Source organism: Saccopteryx bilineata, chromosome 4 (assembly GCF_036850765.1).
Source record: "Saccopteryx bilineata isolate mSacBil1 chromosome 4, mSacBil1_pri_phased_curated, whole genome shotgun sequence".
NCBI classification, from domain to species: domain Eukaryota; kingdom Metazoa; phylum Chordata; class Mammalia; order Chiroptera; family Emballonuridae; genus Saccopteryx; species Saccopteryx bilineata.
Genome location: NC_089493.1, coordinates 89,513,992 through 89,524,144, shown reverse-complemented (window position 1 = coordinate 89,524,144; position 10,153 = coordinate 89,513,992). Strand labels below are relative to the sequence as shown.

At 53.1% G+C, this 10,153-nt stretch overlaps 1 protein-coding gene across 1 annotated transcript; it reads left to right on the top strand.

Moving 5' to 3' along the window:
- The first annotated feature begins 1,163 nt into the window (after nt 1-1,163).
- LPCAT4 (lysophosphatidylcholine acyltransferase 4) lies at nt 1,164-9,393 on the top strand. Its single transcript, XM_066277242.1, has 14 exons — nt 1,164-1,395; nt 2,656-2,798; nt 3,111-3,331; nt 3,705-3,817; nt 3,926-3,986; nt 4,268-4,326; nt 4,515-4,549; nt 5,099-5,153; nt 5,276-5,358; nt 5,601-5,726; nt 6,495-6,627; nt 7,622-7,720; nt 8,058-8,214; nt 8,483-9,393. The coding sequence occupies exons 1-14, from the start codon at nt 1,282-1,284 to the stop codon at nt 8,635-8,637; spliced, it is 1,554 nt and encodes a 517-aa protein (XP_066133339.1). The 5' UTR covers nt 1,164-1,281; the 3' UTR covers nt 8,638-9,393.
- Nucleotides 9,394-10,153: the final 760 nt, after the last annotated feature.

Sequence of the window (10,153 nt, the reverse complement as noted above, 5' to 3'; positions counted from 1 at the left end):
ATGTAAGTGGGTCAATTATGGGGCAAGGAAGGAGGTCTGGACATAGTAGAGTGGCTTCTGGCTTTTGCCTGATACCCCTTCCAACAAAAGAGTAATGGTACCCAATGACCAGCTGCCCATTGATCTGTCATTATCCTCACTACCCTCACGAAGTGGTGACTGACAGGGTTGCAGAAGAGAGAAATCAAACATGGTGAAACGAAGGCAGCTTTCCCCACACAATACTCCGATTCCCCTCTTGGCAAGGGCATTATCTTCTGATTGCATAACTTGCTGTGGGTCTCAAAGTCTACCCAACTTTCTGATGTCACCTGACAACCAGGGGCTGACCAGTTTATGAGTTTTCTAGGATAGTGAGGAAGTTTGGGGATGAAGGATATTTGCCCTCTCACTCAGAGTTAGAGAGTGGGAGACAGGAATAGAAAAGAGACACTAGATGGAAAAACAAGGTGGCCTTTGGGGTCATTCCAGCTTTCCGGTTCCCACTGCCCCTCCCCACCCTAGCTTGTCAGCTCGTGGGAAGCATGTGGGCTGGCCTCTTGAGGATTGCTGGCGACTCGTGGTTTCAAGGAATCCTCACACTAGAACAAACGACCCTGCCTAGCACAGGCTGGACGCGGATGCGGAAAGGTGTGAGGCACACCGTGGCCGCCAGAGGGCGCGGGCGCCTCAAGTCCTCACGCGATGGCATAGCCCGGACCAGGAAGGCAAGATGGTCTGCATCCGAAAGGCAGCAACGACAGCGAGCGAGAGCTGGACCCCGCCTCGCCCCCGAGTTGTCGGTCTCCGCGCACCGCGCACCCACGCTTCCATTCCCGTCCGCCGAAGGGCTCCACCCCAATCTACGTCCGCAAGGTGACCTGATCGCGCGAGCCCGGTCGAAAGGCGATCGCGGCTACGTGCCCACCTCGAAGTCCCAAACCGGCTCCCGTGGGAAGCCTTTGGGAAGGCGGCTGCCGGACTGTCGAGAGGAACGCCCAGAGGGCCAAGCCAGAGGGCATCCGCATCCGGCCGCCGCGGAACAATGGCCGGAGGGGCTGCGGACACAGCGGCAGGCGCGGAGGAGCAGGGGCACCCGGGCGCTGGAAGCCCCGCCCCTCGGCCGGCTCCCTGACAACGCGGCCGGGCCGCGCCGCCTGCTCCCCGCCCCTCGGCGCCCCGCACCAGGCGGGGCCGGGGCCAGAGCGCTGCCGCCGCGCCGCTGCAGCCGCAGCTGCTGCTCTGCAGAGCGGGGCCGGGGGCAGCGGCCGGGACGCCGGCCTCCCACCTCCTCCCGCCGCTATGAGCCAGGGAAGTCCCGGGGACTGCGTCCCCCTCGAGCCCACATCCGTACCCTCAGCGCTCCCCAACCCGTTCGTTCATGAGTTACACCTCTCCCGCCTCCAGAGGATTAAGGTAAGGTGTGGGCGGGGGACGTCGGGAGGACTCGTGGGGATAGAAAAAGGAGGCCGTTTAGAACCCTGGCAAACATGGGGATGGGGATCCGGAAAGGAGGTGGGTGAGAGGCTTGCAGGGCATGAGTCCGGGGATGCGCACGTGGGGGTGGTGGGGGGTGAGCTAGGAGTCCTGGAGAGGACGCGCAAGGTGTGAAGAATTGGCCAGGTGAGGATGGGGGACTGCAGGGGAGCCAGGGGTAGGGGAGATGGAGGACACTGGGGAATGCGGATTACATCCTGCGGAGGCCGATGGTCTCGGTCTAGGATGTAGTTGAAGGCTACGGAAAGCCGGGGGTGGGGGCAGGGGCGTGCTGAATTCTCCGAGGCATTGAAGGAAACGGGTTCCTGGGCCCGGAGTCTGTGCCCCTGTGCCCTTCTAACGCCCCCCCTCTTTCCACTACTCCCCCCCCCGCACCCGCACTGCAGCACCTCCTGGTTTGGGGGGCGGGGGTTGAGAAGGGGGTTGGCAACAGGAAGTGCAGGGTCGCACCAGCCTAGCGGAACTGATGAGTTGTGTGGGGAGTGTTCAAGGTTTCCGCTGCCATCACCTCCCCGGAGGTGAGCTCCTGGGGCTCGGCTCAGTTTGTTTACCTGCACTCTCTTCTGGGCAGCCCTTGGAGTCACCCTGGCTCCTGGCAACCCGTCCTTTGGAGTAGGGCTGAGCTCTTCTCTTCCCCCATCCCCCATTACTAGGGGAGTACTGTCGGGCAGAACTAGAGACTAGCCTGTGGCCTGAAAAGTGGATCTCTGTGTGTCCCAGCCATCTGCCTGGTAGGCTCAGATTGGAAAGAACCATTCTCCTGGCTTCTGTTGGACCTAGGCGCTATTTATGGAATGGGACGTGGGTGAGGAGGAACTATATGCTAGTGCACATCAAGCACTGTGCTGGGCGCGTTCACATGGGTTATCATTAAATCCCCTAACAGCCTCCCCAGGTTCTAGATGCATTTTATGACATTCGATTTTATAGGTGAGATGGGGACCAACTGAAAGATACGATAGTGAGGCTCCTGATGCTATTAATCTTTTAACCACTGTTCTCATTGATATATTCATCCCACCTTGGATGCCAACTCAGTCTCCCATTCCTACACTACCTCTCGCCCAATCTATAGTGGGTGGTGGCTCTCTGCTCCTGGGTCCATCCTTGTGGGAAACTGGAGGCTTTGGAGGGAGCCTCTCCCAGCCCTGAAGTGGCATTCTCTCCCACCCTCTGCAGTTCTGCCTCCTAGGGGCACTTCTGGCCCCCATCCGAGTGCTTCTGGCTTTTATCGTCCTCTTTCTCCTCTGGCCCTTTGCCTGGCTGCAAGTAGCTGGTCTTTCTGAGGAGCAGCTTCAGGAGCCACTTACAGGATGGAGGAAGTAAGTGGGGATCAGCCTCCAGACTCCCTACTTCTCACTTCTGTTTCCTGCTGTTTATTCTGCTCCTTCTTTGAGAAGAACAGGAGGGAGGGTTCTGGAGCTCTGGTACCCAGCCTGGCAAGGTGAGATGAGTCATCCAGGCCCAGACCTGATACCCAGGACCTCAGCACTAAGTAATGTGCCCTGAGACTCCCACCCCTTGGCCAGTGTAATAGAGTGCAAAAGAAGGGCATCTGCTCTCCCAGGTGCCTGAGCCTGGGGGTACGTGAGGGTCAGACTCTGCCTCCACTGACGCCCTGCCTTGCCCTGCAGGACTGTGTGCCACAACGGGGTGCTGGGCCTCAGCCGCCTGCTCTTTTTCCTCCTGGGCTTCCTCCGGATTCGTGTTCGGGGCCAGCGGGCCTCTTGCCTCCAAGCCCCTGTCCTTGTTGCTGCCCCACACTCTACTTTCTTTGACCCCATTGTTCTGCTGCCCTGTGACCTGCCCAAGGTTGTGTCCCGAGCTGAGAACCTTTCTGTGCCTGTCATTGGAGGTGAGAGACTTGAAGAAGGGTAAAGGGGAGAGATTACAACTATGGGCAAAAAAGACAGGAATCAGATGGATACACTCTGAAGAGAAGAACTGACCTCAAGGTTACAGGGAGGAAGTTAGAAGAGATTGACTGATATGGGCAAATGAAATGCAAATTAACACCATTTGTGAACCCACCTCTTAAGACTCTGAAGGTTGGGGCTTAGGGGGCTCTGGTCAGTTCCCTAAAAGAACAAGGTAAGATAAAAGGAGGATCCTCAGGGCAAAGAGATAATTGAGGTGCATCTCCCACTGTTGAAGGAAGAGGGGAGGCTGTGGGATTTAATGCCCAAGGTAGGAACCAAGAGGTTTCTTGTGTCCTCTCTGGACCCCAGCCCTTCTTCGCTTCAACCAAGCCATCCTCGTGTCCCGGCATGACCCCGCTTCCCGGCGCAGAGTGGTGGAGGAAGTCCGAAGGCGCGCAACCTCAGGAGGCAAGTGGCCCCAGGTAGGTAAGGGTCTTAAGACACTCTCGTCACCTTTTCTGTGCTCCTAAAGCAGCTTCTCTTTCCTCTCTCTTTCCACCTGCCACACCTCATTCTGGTTTTTTCCCCAGGTCCTATTCTTTCCTGAGGGCACCTGTTCCAACAAGAAGGCTTTGCTTAAATTCAAACCAGGTGAATAAAACGAAAGTAGGTGGTAGGGCTGTAGGAAAAAGGAGCCTCGGGTTTGAAGAGGAACTCTGGAATAACCCAAGAAGTGGAGGGGTATGGGAAGAATGGGAGACAGGAAACTCCCTGATATTGAAAAATCTCAAGAAGTCAGAGAAAATTGCAAATAACATGGAGCAAGGCCAGAACTTATTTGAGAACTGTCCCAGACCCCTATACTTCATGCCCTCTAGCTACCTCCACGTACTAACCTCTGCCTGGGGGGTGGGGGTGGAAATGGGATTTAGGAGCCTTCATCGCAGGGGTCCCTGTGCAGCCCGTTCTCATCCGCTACCCCAACAGTCTGGTGAGTCTTAGTTCAAGACAGGGGGGAGGGGGAGCATGAATTCACCCTCATGGGTGAAAACAGTGCCGTGATGGGATGTGCATGTGGGGATCGGGCCAGGGCGGGGTCAGGGCCTCTGCTCAGGGAATTGGCCAGTTCCAGGGAAGAAAAGTAATGCCTTTCTACCCTGACCTCTGTTTCTCCCATAGGACACCACCAGCTGGGCATGGAGGGGCCCTGGAGTGTGAGTTCTGGTGGTCTTGGGGTGAGGGTGGAGAGCAGGGTCCACCACAGAATTCCTGCCATCTTTCAATCTCCAGACAAGGCCACCGACCCTTCCTTCTTGGATGAGAGAACTCTAGAGAAGGAGATGCCTGTTTCCCACTCTTTTGTTCTGATCTCCCATTGTGATCTGGAAGTGCTTTCAGCTATCCTCCCTAATCATTCCTGCTCTGGTTATAGTTCCTTTTAAATTACTTTCCTGTTTCTAAGTGATTTTCTGCCTCAGTCGTCCCTTCTTGAGAACCACCACCATCAGACTTGCCTCTCGCCCTTTACCCAGTTACTCAAATATCCTCCCACCTGCAGTTCTTCCTCTGGCACATCCCTGCAAAGCTTCTCACTCTCCCTCCCACCTTTCTGGCCCTTCCCTCTATCTTCCAAGAGTACATTTCCCAGCTGGCTAGGAGTCTGTTTTCATATCAGCAAAAATTTCCCACTCCCCTGTTCTGGGTGGGAGGAGCTCATGGGGAGAGATTAGTGAGTATTGTATCTGAAGTCTCTTTTCTCTTAGACTCAAAGTTCTTTGGCTCACAGCCTCTCAGCCCTGCAGCATCGTGGATGTGGAGGTATAACCCTGTGGGTGGGGTGGGAGGAAGGGCCTCCACTGACCCCTGAAGCTTTGGGGAAAGAGGGTGGGAGTGGTCACCCTGGCTTTGAGATCCTGATGACAAGTGTGTGTGTGTTGCAGTTCCTCCCTGTGTACCGCCCCAGCCCAGAGGAGAGCAGGGACCCCACCCTGTATGCCAACAATGTCCAGCGGGTTATGGCACAGTGAGTGTTCCTGGAGCAAATATACTGAGCAAAGGAACCACAAGATGGGGTGGAGGGCTGAGATTTTGAGGCAAAGATGGAGGAGTGGAAAGGGCTATTGGAGAGCTGGAACTAGGTAGGTGGAAGGGGGGGTGTTAAAGGAGCCTAATGCCCTCTCCCTAGTCAGAAGTCAGTCAGTAATGAAACCTCAGAAGATTCTTCTGCCTGGTTCCCACTGCATTCCATCCCTCTTTATCCTGCAGGGCCCTGGGCATTCCAGCCACTGAGTGCGAGTTTGTAGGGAGCCTGCCTGTAATTGTGGTAGGCCGGCTGAAGGTAGCGTTGGAGCCACAGCTCTGGGAACTTGGAAGGGTTCTTCGCAAGGCTGGGTAAGTAACCTTGAAGGTGAGCGGACAGGCAGTGTCATGTATAGACAGAGAAAAGGAATAGGAAGAAAAGGGAGAAATGTGAAGGAGGCAGGAAAGTCTTAAAGAAAAAAATGTGGGAAGATAGAGGAACTTTTTAAAAGATAATGGAGAAAAAAGGAGGAAAAAGAAAAGGAAAGATATGTAGTTAGCCCAGTGAAAAGAGTAAGAATGGCTGTCAACGGGCTATGAGTCAGAGCATATCTGAGAAAACCAGCAGATGTACCTGCGCTGAAAAGCTGTTGGGCGTGCGGAGGACCCGGGTTCAATTCCCGGCCAGGGCACATAGGAGAAGCGCCCATTTGCTTCTCCACCCCTCCGCCGCGCCTTCCTCTCTGTCTCTCTCTTCCCCTCCCGCAGCCAAGGCTCCATTGGAGCAAAGATGGCCCGGGCGCTGGGGATGGCTCTGTGGCCTCTGCCCCAGGCGCTAGAGTGGCTCTGGTCGCAACATGGCGACGCCCAGGATGGGCAGAGCATCGCCCCCTGGTGGGCAGAGCTTCGCCCCTGGTGGGCGTGCCGGGTGGATCCCGGTCGGGCGCATGCGAGAGTCTGTCTGACTGTCTCTCCCTGTTTCCAGCTTCAGAAAAAAAACAAACAAACAAAAAAAAACAAAAAAAAACAAAAAAAAACAAAAAAAACAAAAAAGCTGTTGAGGCTGGGGCCCAGGTCCTGCTGGGTGGGGTGCCCAAGAAGAAACTGAGTCACTCTCTGCCTTCAACACTTCCACTGTAGGCTGTCTCCTGGCTGTGTGGACACTGGGGCAGAACCGAGCCAGAGTCGAATGATCAACCAGGACGAGTTTGCCAGACAGCTACAGCTCTCCGACCCTCAGACTGTGGCTGATGCCTTTAGCTACTTCCAGAAGGTAAAGGAGCTGGTACGAAGAGCACAGAGCTCAGCATATAAGGATAATATGCGAACGGCCATGTCAGTCGCATTAAATGGCCAATTTGAACTCTGTGCTGGATGTTCTAACAGCTGTTGTCAGAGATGCCTGCCTGGGGAATTCATTTTTTTATATAGAGTCTCCATTACGTCATAGAGCAATGCTTTAATCGTTGTAGGGTGGAACGATGGAGAAATAATTGGTCAGAGAGGTCCATAAATTTCCAAAGGTGCTTTAGAGATCGGCCAAGGCAAGGGTTCATAGGACCCTGTGAGGTAGTGCGTGAGGGTTTCAGAGAAAAGTCATGAAGGTTAAGTGGGAAGGTGACATGAAGGGGAGAATTCTGGACAGGTTAGATGGTTAAGAGTTTGAGACCCAGAAGTATTGCAGTACTTGGGCAAATTTTTAAAAATGACTCACAGTTTGTGTGGAGAATTTCTGAACTTTCTCGAGAATCTTGGCAAACCATCTGTTTTCTGGGACTTAACCAGGTTTTCCTGTCAAATTATAAGATTGATTTTGGAGATCCTTAATGTTTGTGAACAACCACCAGAAGTCCCAAGAAGCTCTACTTTTTATGAAAGATGATGCAGATCGTAGCTCTCACCGTCCTCTGAAGGGACAGAGTGACCACGTGTGTTGATTTCTTAGATTGGGCAGACCTCCCCTGAAAGGCGCTTCCCCACTTACCCTGTAACCGAAGATAACCAAAGCCCACGTGTCATGGTTCCCCCATAGCGCTGGTGGGCATCTTTCTTGGGCTTTTTATACGAAATTATGCCAGTGGCCCCCTTTTAGTCTGTTGGACCAGTTCTCCCACATAGGATTAGCCAGGAGAGAACCAGTTTTTCCAGCTTGGGGGCCAGGAATACCCTCAATGATAGGTCAGAAGAGGGAGGAGCCAAAATCCAGAGCAAGAGGGAGGATGCAGGGTTGGTCCCCGCACCGCCCTGGTTTCTCTTTCACACTCCAGGATGCCAGTGGTTTGGTGGACTTCCGAGATGTGGCTCTTGCATTGGCAGCTCTGGATGGGAGCACAGGCCTAGAGGAGCTGACTCGCCTGGCCTTTCAGGTACCAAGGGGTTGGGGGAAGAGGGGACATAATGGCAATGCTCACTCGACCCAGAAGACTATGTGGTGTACTGTTACCAGTAGCTTCTAGATAGTAGGTGCTTAGTATCCTCCCCAGTGCCACCAACTGCAGATCCCTGCTGTCTGCTTTGAGGCGTGCTGGGAACAAGAAGAGGGCAGCAGCTGTAAAGTTAGAATTCTCCTGCAGAAAGAACCCAGGGGGCAGGGAATGCCTGTCCTTTGCATTCTTGAAAGGGGAGGAGCCTGTCAGGCAGACCTTCAGGAGTGTGCGGAGCGATGTTATAAGAAGGCTTGACTTGTATCCCTTTCTCTCCCAGCTGTTTGCTGAGGAGCAAGCAGAGGGGCCCGGCCACCTGCTGTGCAGAAATGGCTTCAGCACCATCCTGCACCTGCTGCTGGGGTCACCTCGCCCTGCTGCCGAGACTTTGCATGCCGAGCTGTGCCAGGCAGGACCCCGCCAAGGCCTCTCCCTCTGTGAGTCATTGCCTTCTCAGCCCACGTGGGCATTCGGGGCACTGGGCTGGGAGGGAACAAGGGCTGGTGGCCATTGTCAGGGATCAGAACACCTGAGAGGTGAGAATAGGAAGAACTGGCTAGGAAGGCAGAACGGACATCAATTTGAATTTGAGAAGTGAAGCAGAGATGAGAGGGACAAGACAAACCAATTCTGAGTAAAGAGCAGGGTGCCTGCTTCCTCTCTTCAGAACATTTTACTTTCTCCATCTCACTCTTACCTGTCCAGGTCAGTTCCAGGACTTCTCCCTCCGTGACCCACTCCACAGGAAGCTCTTCAGCACCTACCTGCGCCCCTCCCACACACCAGATGCCTCATCCCCAGGCAGCCCCACTGCTCTGGCTAACGGGACTGTGCACGCGCCCAAGCCAAAGGGTGACTGAGCGCCTCCACCTCCCCAGCTCGCATCTGCCCTGCAGATTCAGGGCAGCCAGGGGCAACCCTGGGCCTCAAGCCCTCTCTGCTCCTGCTTGACATTTTGTTATTGTTTGTTGTTGTTTTTTAAGTTGATTTTCATTTTGTGTTTGGGGTTTTTGTAAGAAACTATTTTATATATAAATATAAATATATCTATATCTATTTAAAAAAATATGAAGCTCGGTCACATTGATGATATCATTAGCAGGGAAGGAAAGGGCTTACAAGTTGCCGGCTGCCCATTGGACAAGGTCAGTGCTCTTGTCCAGAGATGGATGAATCCTCCTCACTTCCAGCTGGATAGGGTGCTTTTCTACACACAACTCCTGCAGTTCTCAGATCCTTTCCTCCTGTTGTCATGCCCTATATATGCACATTTTAACAGGCCTCCTCATGAACCTCTTTTCAGCCTATTCCCTTTTGTTCTGTCCTCATTAGAGATTAAAAAATAGCTAACTACCAGTCCATATTTAACCCTTTGAGTAGTACAAACGTTCATGTACACCCTCGTACCTCCTCACCATCCAGAGTATGATTGATTTATTTTAAAAATGTGTAAGGCAACATTAAAAAAAGGCAAATTTATGTTTTTCTTGTTTCCACAAATTGGTTATCAAACAAACATGATTTTAAGTTAATAAAACTAAAGAATTTCATTTTTTGAAAGAAAGAAAAACTCACTCCTGGCGGTCAGCGAGCATGAAAATAACTCACTACTCAAAGGGTTAATAGTAATCCTATTAAAATTGATGCCTCCTCTCTGCAGCTCAGAACAACCACTCAAGAGGGTTTTTCTCTCATGGATGAATTGAGGACATTTAAGTCCCTTCTGTCCAGCCTCTTTTTTTTTTTCTTTTTCTTTTTTTTTTTTTTTTTTTATTTTTCTGAAGCTGGAAATGGGAAGAGACAGTCAGACAGACTCCTGCATGCACCCGACCGGGATCCACCCGGCACGCCCACCAGGGGGCAATGCTCTGCCCCGCCAGGGCGTCGCTCTGTTGTGACCAGAGCCAGTCTAGCGCCTGGGGCAGAGGCCAAGGAGCCATCCCCAGCACCCGGGCCATCTTTGTTCCAATGGAGCCTCGGCTGTGGGAAGGGAAGAAAGAGACAGAGAGGAAGAAGAGGGGGAGGGGTGGAGAAGCAGATGGGCGCCTCTCCTGTGTGCCCTGGCCGGGAATCGAACCCGGGACTCCTGCACGCCAGGCCGACGCTCTACCACTGAGCCAACCGGCCAGGGCCTGTCCAGCCTCTTTTTAAAGAAGAAAACCGGACCCTTCTAAAGAAAGGTGCTGTGTCTAGACACAATTATGGAAAATTAGATTTAGAAAATTAGATACTTATTCCAGGATACAAAAAAGAAAAACCATCTTCCCAAATAGACTTTTAAAGGGAGACAGATAATGACAGGCTGTCCAGAGAAGCCTTCCCAACACCCAACACCCAAGTCCCACTTTGATGAGGGGCGGGACGAAGTCTCACTGA